This window comes from Labrus bergylta, chromosome 5 (assembly GCF_963930695.1).
Source record: "Labrus bergylta chromosome 5, fLabBer1.1, whole genome shotgun sequence".
NCBI lineage: Eukaryota > Metazoa > Chordata > Actinopteri > Labriformes > Labridae > Labrus > Labrus bergylta.
The window spans coordinates 4,985,199-5,007,251 of record NC_089199.1 but is presented as its reverse complement, the minus strand read 5'-3'; the positions used below and the strand labels follow the sequence as shown (position 1 = coordinate 5,007,251).

Below are 22,053 nucleotides of genomic sequence, written 5' to 3'. Positions count from 1 at the left end.
AGTGCATCATAAACACATTATTGAAGAATAACAGACTTCAGACTGCTTCGCAACAGAAGTAAGAAGAATGATATCTCAGACTACTCAATGAACACAAAAAGTGAAATAAAGGCGTTGCTCTTTAGTTGACTAAGGTTTGTCCTCCTCATTTGCATTAGGAGACACTAATGTGTTGTCTTTAAACACTGTAGCACTTAATAGTTAATAAACATATAACAGGATTACATGCAAATACGTTAAAGGATTGCTAAACCTCCTCTTTCTCTGCCTTAGTTTTGCTGCAGCAGAAAGGCTGTTTGACCACCACTAAACCACATGACAGGGATTAAACCAATAATTCTTTAAACTGCTTTGTATTAGGGTATGAAAATGAGTTCTCAGCATGAACCAGGTAAACTATGTAAAAAAAAAAAAAAAAAGCCTCTATATACAGCTCTTAAGGTAATAGACTGCAAAGCCAGAGAAAATGTTTAGGAGTATTTGGAGATCATTTCGTGGTAAATGGGCTTTTTGCTAAGTGTGTGAGACAGTTTTCATTTGGCAGAAAGATACAATTTACTGTGCAATTTAGTTCAAATTAGAGAATTGAATCATGAAAATTGGACACGTGATATCTAAATTGGCCCACTTAAACACATCTATTTTGCAAGTAGTGGAACTTGCGGACATTTAAATTAGTTTCAAAAGGATTATCTGGAGTTTACCTCGAACTTCTCTCCACGTGGCGATCTGGCCCTGAGGACAGATTCTGTTGGCACTGAGAAAGAGCCATCTGCTACTGTTTAACCCTTCCATTAAAACACAGCGCACAAGAAGGGAAAGGCAGACTGTGTGTGTGTGTGTGTGTGTGTGTGTGTGTGTGTGTGTGTGTGTGTGTGTGTGTGTGTGTGTGTGTGTGTGTGTGTGTGTGTGTGTGTGTGTGTGTGTGTGTGTGTGTGTGTGTGTGTGTGTGCAGATCTTTAAGGTTTACGTTGCACTCCAACTAATCACTTGGGTAAGACGATAGCTTTTAACAAAATCTCCCTCCATTGCTGTTGTAGTTTTTGATAATGCTTAAACACTAAATATTCTATACACGTGTAGCCTGGAGGAAGAGCATCCACTTGTATCCATTTTCCCCCACCTGGTATTTAAGGACCTTGAAACAGCAGCTCTTCCAGTTAATCATTGGCCAGTGTGAGGAAAGTGTGCACTTACACTGTTGACTCTTATCGCTGTTGACCACAAAGCCCCCTGAAACAGTATCTCGCAGGCTGACATTAATGGAGAGGACAGTGCTTGGTTTAAAGAGACAGGTCAATTTCTTATTTGTCTGCTGTGAAAGCGATAACAGGCATACAGAGGTGGTGTTCACAGAAAGGGGACTTTAATTGAGAGCACTTTTCCTTTTCAAAAAAGCGCAATTTACATTTATTGATGGACGAGAAAATGAAATGGAAACTCTGAACTCTTAATTGAATAAAGATGATTGGAGTTTGTGCTTTGTCTTCATCATTGCCTTTTATTTCCTGCCCTGTCATAACACAATGATCTTGAACAGATACCTTTTCTAAAAGGATATGTAATACTTAAAGCCATAGTTATTCATGTGGGATTACGATCTACATCCATTCATTTGTGGATTCAGCCAGTAGTCCCCTCAACATCTGTACTGCGCTTTCATCTTCATATCTGATGCCTCACATTGCCTTCCCAAGGAGACGAGCCTCTGCACAGGCACATCAGCAGTCAGGGCTGAGTCCCAGCAGCTGTACTCTGGGGAAAGCACACAGGTGGGCCTGTGGTCGATCAGGTAGCGGTTCAGGTAGCTCTCCTCCAGGCCCCTGGCCATTATCCCTTTGGCCTGATCCTGCAGAATGAGCAAAGAACAGGCTTGAGCCAGCCTGTGCACCTCAGAAACCAGCCCTCCATAGAACTCAGAGGTGTAGTAGTAATCTCCTTCATCATCATCCACACAAGCGGATGAAGCTTCTTCCACTTCATAAGGGAATGCATTTTGTGGCATGCCATAAAGCTCTGGGTGCAATGTGGCAACCAGGTCTCCAAAGATTTCTTCTCTCACAGGGGCCACAAACTCCTGATCGATGTCAGCGCAGAAGAGGTATTGAACCTCGCTGCTGATTTCGTTTTTGATGGCGTCAACAAGCAGGGCCATTCGGCGATATGCCAACCTGTCCCACCCTGGCAGCTCTGCAACTGGAACCACCTTCAGCTCTCGTTCAAGCCCTAATTCCATTGAGGGGTCCAGAGAGCGGGGATTGTCTGTGAGAATGTAGTAGGTGACCATCTGACCTGGGAGAAAGTGGGTTTCAGCTGAAGAGAGAAAACGTCGGATGAACCGGGCATAGGTTCCCACCACGAGGACCAACAGTCCGGTACGGACTCCCCGTTGAGTGAATTTAGCCCTACGCCAAGCAGAGTTACGGGTGTTGCCCCACACCAAAGGTGCACCCCATGGTGTCTCCTGAGGAGTCTTAGGGGCTGCTGCCTTGACAACTGTCATGTCTGCCATTTCTTGACCACTGTCCTCACCTAAAGCATGAAAGAAAGGATGAGGTGACTCCACCCTGACAGAGGCTTTGCGTCCTTGGAGGAAGTCTGAGGGGGAGAATCAAAAAATGTATTTATTTCAACACAAAACTCCCCTTTTGGCTGGGAAGAAAATGTCATGCAGTGAGACTTTTGTAAAAAAAAAAAAAATAACATGCACCATTTACATCTTTGTTTTAAGTATTTATTTAGAAAAATACCATTCCAAGTCAAAATGCAAAAATACTTCTTTCTGAACCATTCTGAATGCAGTTCAAACAACAAGGCTCAGTTTAATATTTACCAAGCGTTTGGTGCATTTATTGTCCCAGCGCAAAGGGTTTGAGTGGAGCAAATTCTTCTGGGAACTTACATATGATAAGAGACAGGAGAAAACAGTACAGGACAAGTTGTAGTCTGGTTTTTCTGACTGGTCCTGTTCAAAGAATAAAAATACACAGATGCACAAGCAGTAAAATGAAATCAGTACAAGTTGCTAAAATCTATCAGTAAGTACATTTAAACTACAATGATCCTTTAAATCCTGACAGGACACAAAATACCAAACTCACTAGATTGAAAACAATGTGCTGCTAAAAAAATATCTCCCCTTAGATGATTGCACAAATTATGTACTCTTAAAAGAGAATTGCAAGATGAATATGTTACAAACAGTTAATCTAATGTCTAGGCTGTATACACAGAAGATAGAACTTACTTCATGTTGAAATGGAATAATAATATGGAATAATGTTTTTGAAAATATTGTGTTTGTGTGTACAATATTAATACCAATCACAATTTGTGAGGTAAGTATTTATTTGAGTCCTTAAATGAACTAAAATGACAATTTTACCTGTGACACCTCAAGGGAATGGGGTTCATTTCTGAGATACAATGAGAACGAGATCAACACAGTGCATGAAGCCTTATTCTTATTTTGGGGAAGTTCGTTAAACAACAAAGCAATCAGCGGCTACTGATATACAACAACAAAGTAATAGCACATCATGTCCAAGTGTGCGTGTTAAGAAAAGAGAAGTAGAGCAGAATGCAGCCAAGGCTGATGGTTGTTTGAGATACACTGTATGTTAAGAGATCGGTATCAAGTTATTTGACATGTGCATGATGCACTAGATAGGACCTAAGCAGAAACACATGCAAGGGATTGTATTGTTTTTATCTTCATTCTCGGCATACATTTCACTGATGTGCGTGCTCTCCAACCAGCTTAAGTTCTCGAATTAATCAAGGAGCTCATTTTGCCTGCGTGGACATATTTTCAAACACATGATTGCTCATTGAAAACAGCAGAGTAAAAGCACAGCAAAGCTTTGCTGTTTACACTTCAGAATTTTCTGGCTCAATCTATTTCTCCTTGTCCTTAAAACAACTGTGATCAAACTGAGCATAGTTGCAGAGATCAATGAAAAGTGAGGGGAAAACAACCAGACATGACACGAGTAAAAGAGGTGGAGCAGTGGCTGAGTTTGTACTGACCTGAGGGCTGCTTGCAGAACGGGAACAGCGCCATACTGTGACCTGCTGGTGGATAAACACACAGACCTTTTTTTCTGAGGAGACTGTTAAAATATCCCCTGTCTCCCTCTCTCTGTTTCTCCCTGCTAACTCCCTCTCTTCCTGGAAATATGCTGTTTAACTCACTGTGTTCCGCCAGGGATTATTTTCTTAACTCCCCTCCCTCTCTTTCTCGCTCTTCTCTGTACTTCTACAATCTTTCCCACTCCCTTGTCTTCACCTATCTTCTCTCTCGCCCCCTCGCCTTACTTTTATAGCCTCAGGCATTTGCAGAATTCATTTTTGGAGAATAACCAAAGCAACCAGATGTGTCTGGGAATTTGGTCGAATAGGAGGAGCTAAGGGAGTAAGACACAGAAAGAAAGAAAAGCATGAACACATTTGTAACTCCTACTTATGTTTAGAGTTTGACGATGCTTGGTATAGCCTACACTTTGGAAGCCACTCACAAACTTAAAAAAAACAAAAAACATGCTGGTAGGCCTATATACATCTGAAGAGATTCAGCATCCTTTATGAAAGTGAGGAAGCAGACAGAAGTATTCTGTTTACTCCAGCAGGGTGTTGTATTCTTTTTGTACACAAGGTGGTGGTATTAGACAGGAAATACAAGGTAATAAACTGGTGCATGTCTACAAACCTAAGGAGACGAAACATAACAAAAAAAGTTGCAGTATCTATTAAAACAATTCTAAAAGTCAATCAAAATGAAAAATGGAAGACTGTAGGATGCATATTGTGTCACAGAAATGTCCATCACAAATATAGCATCCTAAATCCATATCCTTTAATTGTTGAGCTCTGATTTTTCTTTGGAGTGATTATAGGCTAAGTGTTGTGTGTCATCAAACAACTTCAGATTAAAAGTGTGTCTGGCCACAGAAACTTGGCTCTCTTAAGCTTCAGAGGACTCTGTATTGCTCCCTTCATATATCCAAACTGCTCTTTTGATGGGCATGGTAGTAGGAAAAAAAATGATTTTGAAAGACTGGAAGACACCAACATCCACCATGCCTCAGAAACTGGTTATGTCCATGGATTGGGTTGTGGGTTTTCACTCCTGTTTGTATTGTGATGTCATAAAAATGGTAATTAAAATAATAATAATACAAAAAAGTGTGTCTCATTAAGTTAGCTTAATAAAATAGCGCTAATAATGTAGCCTATAATTCAAACAATCATAGACTAGCCTATATCAACAAAGTCATTGGTACTTCTTTCATACTTTTTTTTAAATATAAAAGTCTAAAATCTAAAATACTTCAAATAGATAGGTTTGTCATTCATGGATAAACTATAGACTTAAATAAATAATTTGCTTTTAAGTCCAAAGACCGTTTTATCAATCATGACATAAAGAAGATGCAAATGAGTTCAAATGTGTGTCTTGATAACGAAACACTTTTATGCACATCATTATAATTTTTGACCAAAGACTGAATTTAATTTAATTTAAGTTTTATTACCAAGCCCTCTTTCCCCCCATGTGTCAGCCTGGTTGTTATTCTTGTGTTTTAGATTCACTGGTTGCTGAAGAGACTCAAAATGACAGGAGGTCAGTTTGCAGTTTATTACGATAAATCTTGATTATTATAATTTTTTTACATCCATACAGAAATTGCAACATAATATTGGTCTGTGTAAACAACTTTGTGACTGAAGCATCAGTCAAAAACATGAAGAGAACAGCACGAGCTACAACAAAGAGTGGATAAATTACACTGTGCATGTAAAGCGTTGTCCAAACATCTTCCTCCTCCTGTCACCTTGTCGGCAGAGAAGCGGGGCAGGCAGCTAAAAACTGGAGAGTAAAGACTCTGCAAAGGATATTCATATCATACTTAACACTTAAACAAGCGTTATTAAATGATCTACACCATGTAAAGAGATGATAGGCACATGAATAATAGAATATATTAAGCCGTCAGAGATGAATGCAGAGTCTCTAATCTACAGTTCTTCTTGTCAGCTTCTTATGTGTGAAAGTCCAATGAAACCAAATAAAAAAATAAAAAAAACAGAGAAGTATTATTAATGTGATAATCCAGGATTAAAAGAACTGTTGGTAGGCGGAATATTGCTGAAGATGAACAAACAACAAGCCAGCTATTTGAACATTCACTGAAATACACAGTTAAGCTTTTGGACAGCAGAGACTCTGGCAGTGTTCATTTCTAGTTAGTTATGTTTACTGCACTGACTTTGCAGGTATTGAGTGAACCACGGCACAAGAAAATAAACCTGTTCTAGGGTTTGATACTGTATATATATTATTTCCATAAACTATGAGGATCCTTAGAAAAATATTTCATTTAATGCAGCATTGTACTCATACAAAATTAAATTAATTGCACATAAAGAAGTTCAGATTTGTCACTTTAAATGTCTCACTACTCCAACTAGATGACTGCTCCATCTTTTATTTAATATTCCCAAGCTTATCTTTCTTTAAATCCTACAACTGCTGTATCTCTGTAGCATACTTTATAGTATATGATTTGTCACAATTTTATATATATTTCTATGAATACTTTGACAAGTCCAGAATATCTATATGTATCTGAAACTTTCTTGAGCTTTGTTGACACCCTGAGAATAAATCTTTTGTCAACACAGTTCAAACATGTCAAATTACTCATCAATAAAAAGCTTTGCTTCATTTTAAATGTATGCCTATACTCACATTCATTGACTTTATGTCACATTTTATGGATAGAGTCGTCCTCTAAAGTGAATAAAGTGAGATGTCCTACAGTTGACCATGTTAAACAACTGAATGACTGATAGATGGCAAAACAAAAGGAAACAGGATTTTTGAAAGGAAAGATTTTGGATATCGTGTTTTTTTTTTTCAAACCATATTACAATCATCGTCTTTGAATAATAAATATTTAATATATATATATATATATATATATATATATATATATATATATACTATAACAAAACGTATACTCTAAAGGTGACATGCTTAAACAGGCGATGAAGAGAAGAGAGACAAGGCCTTTCTCTTCTTCTTATCAAGTAAATGCTCAGTAATTCACGACATGGAGGTATGGTTTGTGTCATAAGAAGTATATGTTTTGATGTAGGTGTGTGCTGCAAATATTGCTAGCTGTATAAGTAATTCATTAATGGAGGGTAAACGAAGGTAAATAAATCAGATTTGCAGCATTTTGGGGGAAAAAGAACATTTTTCCTCATCTTTCTTCCTTTTCTAGGACTAAAGTTCCTGATCACATCCCTTCACTTTTTTCTCTTTCCTTTGCCTTGTTCCTCTGCTCCCCAAACCAACACATAGACATGCCTCCCCCTTATCTTATCTCTCCTCCCCTCTCCTCTCCTTTACTTGCTGGCATCATCGATCATGTCAAACAGGGCTTGCAGCAGTCGGTCGTCTCTGTGCCTGTACGGCTTGGAGCTGTAGAAGCCATCAGTGTAGTCGCTGTAGACACTGTCCTCTGGGCCCCGGAACTTGTTGATCATGTCCAGAGCCTGGTACAATGACTTAGTGGGGAGTCTTGTTGCGGCAGGAGAGAGGCTCCGGCTCGGCTGCTGCTTTGCCCAGGTGGAGGAGGAGGAGGAGGAGGAGGAGGAGGAGATCCTAGCTACAGACTGCTGTTGCTTTAGGACGGGAGTTTGCCTGTTGAAGGCCGTCTGAAGGAGACGCAGCAGGGCCAGGGAGGGGGAGTACTGTGGATTTGAGGGGGTTTTAGGGTCCTTCTCTGGGTTTGGAAGTAGGAAGGCCTGTGCAGACTCAGTCTTTTGTTGTGGATTGCCCTTTGTGGTCTCCTGTGACACAGACAAACATAAAATAATCCCATTAAGATTGACATTAAAACTGTATTTTGTTTGTTCAGTTATCTTTCTGATTTGATCTGACATTAGAATATTTTTAAATACTGAATTTATTTTTTTAAAGCAGATCTCTCTGTTTCATCATGGTATTTTGTAGGAGGAACAATGGGTAACTATTAGGAGATTGATTGGAGCCTCAGAGAGTTCATGTCATGTCTTGGCAATCTTAGATATGACATAAAAACCCTTCTCTGATGGTTTTGCTAGTATAGCTTTGACATGAGGTTTTCGTAACAATGTGCCACTGGGAGTTATAACAGTCACTATTCTGTCATGCCCTTTTGGGTTTGGTCAGAAATGTTTGTAGCACCTTTAACAACCACAAACTGTATTGTCACCTATTGCTGACGTGCTGTGGAGTTATCTGCTAAATCACTGCAGCAAGACGAGAAGTAAAATGTCTAAGGGTCGGGCCAAATCAAGTTCTCAGTTGGCATAGTGACTCTGTTCACTTACATTTTAAGATTGCTCAATCTACTGAGGCATCTCACCGATTAAACGTTTTACAGACATGTCTCTCTCGAGAAAATACACACTTTGTCAATCCAAAATGTTCTTCACCATCAAGAGGTCAAAATTTCAACTTTTGAAATACTTTAGTTTGCATAGAAATAGCTGCAAAACTACTGAGAGCCACATCGATGTCTGACAGATTAGCAAATAGTATCAGCCAAATAAGTATTTATTTCAGGTTTCATTTTTTGCCTCTTTATTGGCTGGAACGGTGGATAGAGTTTAAAACTAAAGGTCTATATCAAGAGTATTTTAACCTTGTATTACCAGTAAAACAAGGTTAAGTCTCTGCTATGGAAGATAGGCTAAGTTAGCTAACTGTAAAAAAAAAAAAAAGATGTTGTAATCTTAATTCAAACAGAAAAGTCAACATTTCCAAAGTCAGTCCTTCAGATGTAATTTGTGTTTAGTGTTTTACTGGCTGCATGGTAATACACTAAACTAGGATGTTGACCATTTCTATTATTATATCTGCTTAGAATCTGCAGGTTAGCATTGTCACTGTGAGCATGTTGGCAAAATGACCATTAGGATTTAACTCAAAGAACCGCTCTGCTTAAGAACAGCCTCAAAAAAAGTGCTAGCATAACTGTAGACCCTCAGTCACTTAGCCTAATGTTTTATATTCAGGTGTAAGTTCAGTGTCTGTACATTCAGCCCTTACAGTGACATCTCTTATTTTACATGACACAACCCTCCAACTCTCTGCTATTTATTTCATCTCGAGCTGAACCAGTTTTTGTATGTTGCATGAATGCATATTTATATATATATATATATTTTTTACAAGTTTTTTTTTGCATTGTACTCACCTCCACCATGTCATCCATATGCTCCACTCCTCTGCGATCATTCTGCACGGCGTTGTAAGGAATGTACACCCTTGGTTTCTTCATGTGCTCTGGTTTTTCTGACATCCCGTGAAGAATCAACTTCCAGTTCAAAATCCGACCTTCATTCTCCATTCGGCCCGACTGTGAGGGGAAATAATGACATTACACGTCAGGAGGAAAGGACAACACCTTAGCCAACACAGCGGGTAGGGAGTTTCCACTTGTTTTCTGTTTTGGGTTTAGCTGTGGAATTTTACTTTAGGCCTAATACAAGTACAAATGTGTAAACCAAAAACAAATAAACTGATAAAAGTGTGTAACTTACAGTATCAGTAATTTTTAAAGTCCATGTTCCAGCAGGATCTTCTCCCCATGTATGCACAGACATAAAGTCCCAGTTTCTGAAGCCGTTAGCCGACGTGTCTCTCTCTCGCTCGGCCAGCAGCACTGTACTGGTACCTGATGGATAATCAAAAATGGCACATCAGTTTAGCACTTCTTACTTTCACCATATATATGTGTTTTTATATATACATGTGCACACTTCTAACCTGATGGGGAGGTGAGTGTGATGTGCAGGTCCCCTCTCCTGGTATATTCGATGCTTGCCTCCACCTGCACATGCTCCAATGAGAGGACTGCGTTCTCCTGGCCGGTGCAGGCTTTGGTTGGAATCTCTATAGTGATCTCCCCCGCTGCCTTCAGCTCCCTGTGGGTGAATTAAAAATAGCAGGAATGAGACGCACAAACAGACCTCCCTGTAGCTCCCTGTCATCTTCTCATTACTGTACATCTATCAGCAGGGAGGGGAAAAAAACATATGACTATGACCCCTGCTGTGCAAACTCCATATGATTGTGCTTCAAAAACAATCTGAAATTTGTTGAGATATTGAGCACGTCACAAGCATGCGTAAAATGCATTGACAGATTTGGATCCCACTGGTCATTCATTTGCAGACAGTTAATCCTCATCTCTCCCAGGAATGAATGAAAGGATTTATGTGTTCAAGCTGGCATAAAGCTAGAGGAAGGGTTTTAGACCACTAAGCATTGACGGAAACCAAAAGCCAAATCCTTTGGATTAGACAGGGATGTAGCAAGGTAATGGGGAAACTGAGTCTTATAATCCAAAGCAAATGGACTCTTGAAGGAGGTAGAACTGTTGTCTTGTCTACAGGTGAATGATGGGAAGTTAAAGGCTGTTTCAAGGATAACGCTTAGCAGCCAATATTTATAAATACCTACAGATATGATAACAAAATAACACCAACAGAGCAGGACATTTTGCTTATTGTAGTGTCCATTACAGGAAGCTCTTGGTTCTTATTTTTCAGTGATATTAACTGCTAAGAAAACCCTTGTAGATTTGAAATTGAATGATGACATACATTTACCATGAGCCCAATTTTTTACGAATCCAAACTTCCAAACACTGTACGGTAGAGCTAAATTCATTATCTAAAATAAAGTTTCTAAAAACCCTCGACCAAAAGCAAATTCAAGCTAAAAATATAATCTTCTAATCAAAACAGAATAAGTTGTAAGTAATTCATTTACCTGGGCTGGAAAGAATCATCTCTGACGATACACTGCTTCTTTTCAGGTACGTGCTTCCAGGTGGCCGGGTCAGCGAGGTCCACCAGGGCTTTTGCGTTGAGAAGGCCAAAGCCGAAGCGGCTGTTGACCATCAGTCCGGCTCCGTTCCTCTTCCAGCCCGGATTATTGGCCAGGGGATCGAACTCTGAGGTCCAGACCACAATGTGCTGCAGGTCTCGCCAGGTAAGACCTGGACTGAGGGAGGGGAGACGGACAGGGAGGCATTCAAGTGAGTATTTAATGATTTATATGAATGTGTCAAACGCCAATAAATCCATGTAATGTTGCATTGAAAATAGCTTGTGTTTTTTACTTTTGTTCCAGTGCCAGGGCAAATATTCCAGCAGCGAGGGGAGCAGAGGCTGATGTTCCAGTGTGAGTCTGAGTGCACTCGTTGTGCAAATCTGCACTTGTCTGAAAGCAAACAGGAAAAGGGCGACATGAAAATCCAATTCATGCAATTCAAGTTAATCTTCAATTACATGATGACATGTCCGATGAACAAAACTAAGTGACATGATGTAACCCTAACAGGTGTCTGCTTACAATCCTCTGGTCGGTGTAGTCGCCGCTGCTGTACGCTGTAGCCAGAGTGGAGGAGCACTTCTCAGCGTACCAGGGGGACAGGCCCTGCTGGGAGGCGCTGCTGATGGAGATGGTGTAGATGCTGTCAGTGTAACCATCACAGTCACAATTATCACCCTGTCGGCCACCGTTACCCGATGCCCAAACAAAGATAGAGCCTTTCCCGCCACGACCCTGCAGAGGACATGAAGGACAGAGAATGTAATGCTTTCTCTCCCTCAAAATAAATGTGTGGTATCTGAAGAAAAAACTAAACTAAATGATAATGAAATCTCAGCTAAAAGTGACTAATGGCACTTGTCATTAGAAGCCTCATTCCCAGCAGCTGAACACATCACCTTTATTGATTCTGTTTTATCTGATTCCCATCACTGCTCTAGATAATAACCTCCCTTAGGAACCACAGACTGAGACAACACCGGCTGGATGTGAGTAAGAACTGCGTTATCTAACGTCCTACCTTTTGAATACCGTACTCAAAGGCCTTCTGAGCCAGACGGCCTGGCCCCTCCACAGTCTTGCCGTCATCGTTTGGTCCCCAGCTGGCACTATAAATGTCCACATGGTCTGGATTAAAGCCAATAGAGCTGGCTTCAATGGCATCCGTCACAATCCCATCAAGCATACGAATTCCTAAACAGGAAGGGATAAGAATATTATATTACAGATATCCTGTTGGTTATTTGTCGTATATTGGCATTGAATGTCATGGATGTATTTATGGTGGCTTCAGAGAGAAAAGTTGGGATCAAATAATGCAACTTTACTCATACATAACTCAACATATCCGACCCCTTAAAATAAATATCTTCCTCAAACAAATTTGTGATGTCTTATACCAGGAATGCAGGTCCTGCAGGGGCACTGAGAACCAGTTTGTAACCCGGCCCTTCAGAGAGTGCAGCATTAATTTTTAAGCCATTGTTTAGGTGGATCAGAGCTCAGTTATTTTGGAGAGTGACGTTATGTAACCATCTGTTGGAAAAATCAGGATGTGTGTAGGAAATCTCCCTTTCCTCCTGGCTATAAAACATAAAATAAATAAAAACCCCATGATGTGCATCTTTGCATCATCATTTGCATTTACATTTGGCAGTAATCCTACTGTGTTCCATGGATTATGTTTTAAAAGTAGGACTGCATTTTTATTTTTCTGTCATGCAAAAGTCCTTAAAAAAAATGGAATAAACTCCAGCACATTTTCAGTACGCAAAGAGACCTGCATGTAATCACTAAATAGACCCAGCAGTGATTCTACTGCTGTGTTGTCTTCACTTTATTAATGCTCTTTGGGTCAGTTAAATGAATCAATCAACCAATCAGTCAATCGTTGTGTCAATTAACTCAGTAAATCAAATGACAACAACCAAGATTACAGCTATTTCTTCAATCACAAGGGCCTATTTGACACCTTACAACGTGCACACAGACACACACATGTATATATAGTACCATGTTGTAAACATTAATATCTCACCTCCAACCTTGGAGTTGTATGCAACTCCAACACCACATTTGTTGTTATCTGCCTGCATCGCGATTTCCCCAGCACATCTGGTCCCATGTCTAGGAAGTAAACACACATCATAATATACTTAATTGCAACATATGTATCAAAGATTCTGCAAAATGTCCATGAACCCTACAGTAAACACTGTAGCACTAAGTGTGATTTGATGACAGCTAACAAAGGGTTAAGCCATTTGCTTCAGGTATAGTCTGAGAAACAGAAAACAGGAGATACTGAAAACTGAAACCGCTGAAAATAACTGTTTTGGTTATTTGGCAAAATCAGCTTTCATCATGTTCATCCAATTTGTGCCCACCTCGTCCTCATTTAAGATAACATGGGGATGAGTGCTGCAATCATCAAGCAACAGGATGATTCGATCAAAGAGGACAGCCAGGTTATGTCTGAATGTCATCTCAGCAGTTTACTCACTTGTTCTCATTAGTGGAGTCGTATCTGGGGAAAGGGTCAGGGTCGTTGTCGTTGAAATCATAGCTGGCTGCCGCATCCTTTGAAAACACAGACAGAAAAGCTATCAGGCATTTATTTTGAAAGGTAAGATGTCAGTGTGCACAAAGTCACATATTGTATGTTAGGCATCAAGAGGAGAGGGCATACTAAGAAAAAGCTGTGACAAATACACATTGAATGATTTTCAACAGCTGTATATGAAAACATTAAGATTGTTTGAAAGTGTATACAAATAAAGTTTGTTTCATAGTTTGATAAACTGAACGTTTTAAATGCTGCATAAAAGTCATCTCTGGTTTTCGTTTTGGTCTCTCCCATCGTTCCCTGCACTAGAAAACATGATACAATTTGAAAATGACATTATTAATGAATAAAAAATAAGCTCTATTAATACAAAGCTTCCTTTTTAGTTTTTGTTGACAGTATTTGCGATTGAAATGAGAGCCGTGCGCGACAGTCGTTCCGAATAACTGCTGTTAAGATATGCAAATGCACGCCGGCTCATACGCCTCAATCATTAAGGATGAACGACTCGGTTGATTGAGCCTCTTTGATTAATCAGAGTTAACTTAATTACAGTAGGAGTTGTTTCCATCAGCGCTGTTGTCATACATTATTTCCGTCTCTCCCTCATCCAGCCTCTTCACATCCCTTTCTCTCTTTTGCCCTGGCAAAGATGTGGCGGCTTGATTCTGAGAGCAATGTTTCTGTTTGAAACCAAACCGCAGATGTGGCTTTTTAAAGACCTTTAGAGTTCCTTTCAGAAGGCAAAGGACACACATTAAGCTTCCAGTCAATTATGCTGGCTTCCATAGTCTTGTAATTATCTGCATCCCCCCCTTCATTTTGTCAAAAACATTCACAAATATTTTAATTCCTTTCCAAAAAATGCCTCTGAAAAATGCCAGAAGTTGAGTAATTCCCACAAAAAAATGCCCCGTTTGTATCGAGGCAGAGTGTATCATAAGGAGGAATAACCATTATCTTCATAAATTGCCTTAAGGCCTTAAGGTGCCACAAGCAGCATTACTATAGCAACGTCAGGCCCAGACGATGGAGGCTGTCTCCATGGAAACGGTGTGTCTTACGTAGTTGGAGTAGATGTCTGTGTGGTTCCACTCCAGACCGTCATCCAGCACGGTGATGACCACTCCTTTCCCTGTGATTCCTTTCTGCCACACGGGGATCACGTGCAGGTCCAGCTTCGGCAGCGAGGAGGACGTCCGAGTGTCTTGCTGGAAGAAAGGGACAACATTTTAAAAATGATAATTCAATGGTTCATTATCAGCTGAGCTCTTCTTCTAAACAGGCTCTTTAAGCATCATTGTATGTTTTAAAAAGGTCGGCCGCAATAAAGTCCTCATCTCACCACAGTGACCTTTACAGATATTCATTACTGGATTGTATGCTTCTCTTTTGTTTGGCTAAGGTCCAATTCTATGACCACTTGTTGGCAGATTGGTTTCAGAGGGACATAGATAAGGGGCGTTTTAATTTCCCATACAACAATTCTACTGCTAAATGAAACCCACGAGATGCCTTAGCATTGTGCTGACTTTCAGTTGAGGTTTCCAAAGCTCAAATCAGATCCAATCCCTCTCCTGGATTATTCAGAAACCCATCTTTGAAGCAGCAAAGAAAATTAGACTTGGGGAATGCAGATGCAGAGCTGGTTTAAATGAAAATTAAGCAGCAATGGGGGAGGGCTAGCAGGGCAGTCAGAGAAGAAAATGATTCTGAGCCGGAGACAGCTAAAACTAAAAAAAGAACTCACTTTGCTCTTTGCGCATTATGCACAGACACTGCAGAACGCCACCCCAAGACGTGACTCATCCCTGTGATGTATTGCCTTTTTTCTCTCTCTCCTATAAGCTCCCACTTTGATCCCCACTTTTCAAACCCCAATGTGTCACCAGCGTCTAGTCTTTACCTCTGTTTCTCTTTGGACAGGTTTAATACAACACTATTGTCCATGCAAATGCAGGGCAGATTGTCTTGTTTACAATGTGCTTCAAAAGCAATTTGCAAGAAAGTGTTTTTACTCCGGGCTCACCATTATCTACAGATTGCTTGTTTTGGTGTAAAACCAAATGACTCACTTGTTGACGCTGTGCATAGATTCTAATAGTACACAGCAAACACACAAAAATGCACAAAAAGGCTCTCTGCAAATTCTCGTTCCCTCCGTTTCATCACATTAAAAACAACAACTGGGCATACAACAAATAGACCCCTATAAGTACATAAACAGGGACTGACTCCTGAGCAGCCATGGATACACACACACACACACTCTCCCTCTCTCACACAAACACCATGCAAGCCATGCAGGCATGAGGAATTTCATGCTACAAGTATGAGTCACTCCATGATTGAATTATCAGGCAGTCACCCACTCGTGAGAGATAAAGACTGTCATCCTGTTCTCTGGATCAGCTCTCCCTATGAGCTGCCGTCCTGTAGCCCCCGTCACACAGCTCCACCCACCCCCACTGATGTGTATGTTTATTGGGGCTGTCGACGTCACTCTCTCTTCTCGGCTCTACCCTCATGTCCGTAAATCCGGGAGGTAAAAACCACAACATCATCAACATAGTGGTTGATAACGATGCAACACTTGAAACCTTTTCCCTTCCTTTGTCCTCTCAGAACAGATAATGAGTCTTGCTGCTCGAGATGATCCCTAACGTGGCCTGCAGTATGACACAGACCCCGGGCTGATGTGAAAATACACTAAACGAACACTTTTAAGCCAATTCCATTAGTGTCATCATCCCTCATCGGCAAAAATGATTTATCTCAATTTGTTTTCTTATTCCCCACAAGCATGTGACTCATGCTGGCTGAGTGCAGGTGTGGAGAAGCTGAGAGAGCACAACATGAGTCGCCCTCTCGTTCCCTTCTTTGAGAGCACGCGCACACACACACACACACACACACACACACACACACACACACACACACACACACACACTATCATATCTACAACCTCACTCCCCTGGCTGTGATCAATCTAGTAAACAGGCTGCCTTGAGTTACCCATTGGTTCTTGGAAATTGGATGATGATGTATAACAGTAAATAACATTTATCTAAAAGATTGAGCTGATTAACGTTTCACTTATTGTCCTTTCAATTTTTCTCAAGATTTTAATCTTTAATTTTTAATTTTAGTAAGCTTGAAATACTGGATATATTAGCAAAAATGGTACTTTATTTTCAATTGTTAAACATTATTAGCTCTAAAATCATAATGACATCAATCAGGTGGACAGTTAACAGTCACTTTCTGACCATTTATTGGTCAGAAAGTTGGATTTTGTAAAATCTTTCAAACAAAACAAGAAAAAATGACTTATTCCCTTTATCTAAATTGTTTTTTTCCACGATTTGATGATTGATCATGGATTAAATGATTGATCAGTTTATCAAAACACAAGAAGTCAAATATTGGATTATGAGAATAACTGATAGCTGCGGCCCTGAGTTATTTGTATTTAAACATATCCTGTGGTTAGATCTAATGTGATAAAATAAATCTATGATCCAAAGCAGTCACTGCCTACCCCGAATGTGTTCCATGAATCGCAGTAAGTCTGTCTGTGCTCTGCTCAATTGGAGACTATCAGAGTTTATTCAAAGGTAATGCATCAAACTCAGTGAAGATGTGTGGCCATCGGGGTCAGCCTGCGGTCGGAGGGATGAAGTGAAAGTGATGGTAATGGATGTGGACTGGGATGTACAGCTGTGACAGCCTACAGTTCTCTGCTACCACTTGGCTCCATTGGGTTAAAACCTCCCATTCAGGGTAAATTAGGACTTAATGCATGATGCACTACTCTACTCCATCCTGCTGGATTATCATCCACCCTCATCTACACACCCACTGTGTTACCAATTAAGCAAATAGCTCTTTTGGCTGGAACTGCTTTATAACACGCTAATGATTTATTCTTTTATTATTTCCCTCTTGTTTTGGATAACAGTTATGGAAAATTAATATGCTGTTTCCTCTTCTTGCTTTAATGACAGCTACATTTCTGCACATATAACAACAGACATATTCTGAACACACACTCAATGACCTCCTGTTAGAAGCATGAGACAGTAGACAGAGCTGTGAACAGTGTGGAGCTGTCCAGCAGTCAGCAGGGTTTCAGACAGTCTCAGGGGAAGAACAGACCGGCTGCATGCAAACAGAAAGCTCAGCTGATACATACAAACAAATAGACCGGATATTCCCCAAAAAACTGTGGTTTAAGGAGCTCAAAAGCACTGAAATATTTTCCTAAAATAAAAATAAAGGTCTTCAAACCAACAACAATTAGTTTCCATTGCTGGCCTCTCATTAAATGACTGTTGCAGACCCTCTTTTTTGTTGTGGTGTTTTGTGTGATCTTCTCGGGGACTCACCAGGTACCACTGCTGGTTCCACATTGGATCATCAAACAGCTTATCCACCGGACAGTCCCTGCACTCCCGAATGGAGGCTCGCTTGTTGCGACTTTTCTCATACTGCTGCTCTGCCCAAAGCACCTGCACGACGACCAGGGGAGACATTTTGGTTACATTAGACCTTTTTAAAACTCTGCCAAAAAACAACAACAAAATGTTCAGACAGAAAGCTGAAATCTCACCCGATCATCCTCGGACAGCCGCTTGGTGATGTGATCGGCGCTCCGTTTCATTCTGCTAGGATGATTGCGGTGTTTGAACAAGAAATGGTCTTGCAGGGCCCCAATCTGCACAGAGGAAGACATGAGACAGGATGTTTGTTTTTTGTTTTTTTAATTTACAGGAAATGACATAATACCAGCTATCTGGTTGTGGAATCCTGATGTGCAGGTTGTAGAAACCTTACTATCCTTTAAAAAGCTGTTTTGACATTTTATTTCAGAGGAGAGCATACAGTGTGTCATAGTGGCCATGAAACCAGACTTCTCAGGTAATCATTGACGTTTGCTGTCCAGAGCTTCAGCTTTCATACAAATGAATGAACAGTTCTTTAAATAAATCTGTGTGTACTCTATTGTGTTTGTACAGGAAGAGACGTTAGGGGTAGGCATCAATGGTCAGAACAGGGAAATTAAACCCCACGTCTTGAACTCTAGGTTATGAACGTTGAGTAAACAATGAGTCATACATTGATTAAATCCCCCTCCTTAAAATGAGCAGTGTGCTGAAGATACAATGTGTGCTTTCTGGGGGTATCATAAAAGAGTTTCCACTTGTCTAATGGCTTTTCCAAGCAAATCAGAATAATTGATACATTTATTATCCAAGCTCTGTTACAGCACAGTCCACTACTGACATGGTAGGTTTTATAAACATTTCATAAATAATTTTGCATCATCATGTTTTCTTTTCTTGCTGTAAAATGAGATGTTTGACTACATTCTAAATTAGGCCTTGCTCTTTGTTACAACACGCCAAATGAATAAGAACAATTAGATCTAAGATCACACCTACATTTTGGATCATTTCAAGGTTTTTTTCTATTTTCATTTTGCTCTCATTTAAACTGGTGTTTTGCTTCTTTTTTTCTTTCTTTTTTTTTGGTGCCTACCTGTCGGACCAGCTGGTAGTCCAGCTCTTTGGCGATCGCCTCTGCAGCAGCCAACCCATCCGGGATCTCCACCGCCCACTCGTTCAGGTACTGTCTGTCCCTGTAAGAGGACTCCAAAGACCAGGGAACCATGGAGGAGAGGACGGCAAGAACACAACACATCACCGCTGGACGACATCTCATTTCCATCTCAGAGGGAAATCAATCTGATGAGAAATAAATACAGCTTTGATGCTCCCACGGACGCTTGTTAAAGTCCAATAGGTGTTTGTTATTTTAGCGATGGTAAATAAAGCTCCCCGTTTGTTCTGTTTGACTCCTTGAGAAACAGCTGGATGAGACGGAGGGAACGAGGATTTGAGCGTAATTGCTCCGCCAAGGAGAGAGGAAATAGTGCTGATGGGGAGGGCTGATCGCCGTGTAGCGATGGGGGGTGGTGGGGGGGTGTGGAGGGTGTACCCACGTCAAATGACGGGTCCACTGACGTCAACTCCACGTCTACCTTTGCTAAGATGTTAGTTCGGGTCCCTGAGGGAGAGAGTCTGAAGGGGAGGCGGGGGGATCTATGTGACTAAAAATATCTCACTGTTCGGAGGAGCAATGACGAAACAATACAACAGTTAAAAACATATCCAGTAATATCTCTCTGATGTACGTCGCTTTGGACAGACGAGTCTGCTAAATGAAAATTGTGGAATTGTAGAATATCCTTTAACACTAAATTATCATTATGAGGTAATGATGCTGGGCAGCATCCTTTTTGCTGCATCGTCCAATTATTATGCATCTGCGAGAGACAATACGCGTGACAGTTTGTTTGAGCTAGGCTTAAAAATGTAAACTGAGAGAGAGAGAGAGAGAGAGAGAGAGAGAGATGTTTCAGCACCGTGGACAGCTCCTCTTCAACACCGCATCACAAGATCAAACTGAAACCAAACATCGGGAGAAGGGAAATGGGTATCTTTAGTTAAGAATCATAAAAAATAAATAAGATCATTCATAAGCACAACAATGGCGACAAGCAGTGGTAGGTTAGGTATACAAATCTTTAAGCTTACTGAAATAAAACTTCCCCAATTGTCTTTGAAGGAAAAGGTTGGGTCGAATTTAAAAGTCCTCATTTGCGAAGCAGATGTTTGAAGCGTGAATTCTTCATGAATGGAATAAGCTAATCAATGACAGCAAAGTAAAAAGTTCAACATAAACTAAGGCCTGTAGTGAATAACAACCATATAAGTACAATTAAATATGTCATTTACACAACTTTGTTGATCATTACTCTACTCTAAGTTTGCAGGTCAATAAACGAGCCAATGAAGGTCAAACATCCCTGGCAGCTCCGTCACTATGGCAGATTATATGAAATATCTCTATATGATATCTGATATATATATATATATATATATCCTTTATTTTAGCAGGGAGGACCCACTGAGACTGTGGTCTCTTTTCCAGGGGTGCCCTGCAGCAATACAAAAATAGAAAGAGCACAAATATAAACATATTAACAGTTAACAATAATAGCATCTAGACACTGAAACACATATTCACACATGTAAACCATGTCCATTTAAATGAATTCACATTGTGAAACGGTTGCAATTTCCTTCCTGAGGTAGTTTGGACACGAGGTCTTTAAACATGCTGAATGAAACAAGAGAGGGCAACTTAGCTCTCCTCTGAAGGTCATTCCACATACTGGGTGCAGCGGCAGTCTTTCCCCATTCAGTTCTAAACCTCAGTGTTTTCAAAGTTATCCAGTTTTGAGACCTTGTCGAATGGCTCGATATGTTTATGGACAGGAGAGTAGTAAGAAGGGAGTTTACCTATATATATAATATAATACTGTGCTGCGTTCTTCGTTGACCCAACGAGGACCAGCCTACAGAACGATAAAGGTCACAATGATGAGTTTGAAATCTGTCACTTGTGATAAAGCGAAGAGCACTGTGGTATAAGGCATCTAAAGGCTTCAAGACAGATGCAGATGCGTGTATGTAGAGTGTGTCTCCATATTCCAAAACAGGCAGTATTGTAGCCTGGACAATCTTTTTTCTATTATGCACTGTTAGGCAGGATTTGTTCCTATACAGAAAACCAAGCTGAGGTCTTATTTTTCCAGATAAACAAGAAATGTGAGACCTATGCGACAAATCATGATCTAACCAGATACCAAAATTGTCTACTGTTGAACACACTCAATGTTTACATTGAGTGTGTTCAACAGTAAGAGCTCATAAAAGTAAGAGCTCTTTTTATGTAAGAGCTACACGCTGTTTATTTAAAGAGAATGATGCAGCAATGATAGATCACGTTTTATAAAGTCTTCTCCCACACAATTGTATCTATTTGTTTTTTTAAATGAAATGAAACTCAGCTAGGATTGATTCTGAACTAAAATCTCAAAAGTTATAACCGCTGATATTTGGATTAAATAGTGACAGGATTTGTGGATTAATAAAAATATTATCAACCATTGTATTCATCCCTACCATTGCACACATTCATGGAAATTGACGAGATTGATTAATATACATTTTAAGCAATCTGCATTAAAAGAAACTTGAAGCTTTTATTTTATCTTTTTTTATTGTTCAATGTAAAAAATAAAGAGTCCTTAGATTCTAAGTCTGACTGTTTGCAGGCAGTTTTTCCAAAGCTTCCTCTGACAAACATTCAGCCAGCATCACCAATGTCTGCTTTGTTTACTGATGGAGACAGGCGGTCAGTGTGCTGCCTGTTGAGGGCATGTTTTCCTTTCCCATCAAACACAATGAAGGTACATTTATGCAGTCTGTGTCAGACCTAAAGCACAAACAAAGAAGACATAAAAGCTGAACTGAACAAAAAAGTGTATTGGTTTATAAATGAGGCCGCTTGTGTGAGATAAACTTCACTGAGCTCATCATGTCTGATAGCTTTGGTCGCCTGGCCGTGAGTAAACAGACCCGTAGTATAATCCACATTTACCTAGCAACAAGTGTTTGCTTTGACCAAAGTACACACTTACAGAGACACACTGCCTAGAAATATTAGCAAGGTGGACAATCTA

The 22,053-nt window shown here is 40.2% G+C and overlaps 2 protein-coding genes across 4 annotated transcripts; both read right to left on the bottom strand.

Annotated features, from left to right (window-relative positions):
- Positions 1 to 1,344: 1,344 nt before the first annotated feature.
- LOC109980875 (histo-blood group ABO system transferase-like) lies at positions 1,345 to 5,457 on the bottom strand. 3 transcript variants are annotated; one of them, XM_020629427.3, is made up of 3 exons: positions 4,030 to 5,442; positions 2,903 to 2,965; positions 1,345 to 2,598 (listed from the first exon to the last, which is right to left on the bottom strand). In XM_020629427.3, exons 1-3 carry the CDS (start codon positions 4,061 to 4,063, stop codon positions 1,640 to 1,642), a joined length of 1,056 nt encoding a protein of 351 aa, XP_020485083.2. In that variant the 5' UTR covers positions 4,064 to 5,442; the 3' UTR covers positions 1,345 to 1,639. The 3 variants fall into 3 exon arrangements, with proteins under 3 accessions (XP_020485083.2, XP_065810685.1, XP_065810688.1); XM_065954613.1 differs by lacking the exon at positions 2,903 to 2,965 and having other exon boundaries at positions 4,030 to 5,457; XM_065954616.1 differs by lacking the exon at positions 4,030 to 5,442 and having other exon boundaries at positions 2,834 to 2,968.
- A 167-nt stretch (positions 5,458 to 5,624) lies between these two features.
- Positions 5,625 to 19,418, bottom strand: pcsk1 (proprotein convertase subtilisin/kexin type 1). The gene is made up of 14 exons (XM_020629411.3): positions 19,002 to 19,418; positions 18,073 to 18,177; positions 17,849 to 17,971; positions 14,525 to 14,671; positions 13,398 to 13,474; positions 12,933 to 13,021; positions 11,916 to 12,088; positions 11,417 to 11,629; positions 11,184 to 11,284; positions 10,832 to 11,065; positions 9,824 to 9,981; positions 9,598 to 9,731; positions 9,252 to 9,413; positions 5,625 to 7,860 (listed from the first exon to the last, which is right to left on the bottom strand). Exons 1-14 carry the CDS (start codon positions 19,188 to 19,190, stop codon positions 7,414 to 7,416), a joined length of 2,352 nt encoding a protein of 783 aa, XP_020485067.2. The 5' UTR covers positions 19,191 to 19,418; the 3' UTR covers positions 5,625 to 7,413.
- Between the last annotated feature and the right edge of the window lie 2,635 nt (positions 19,419 to 22,053).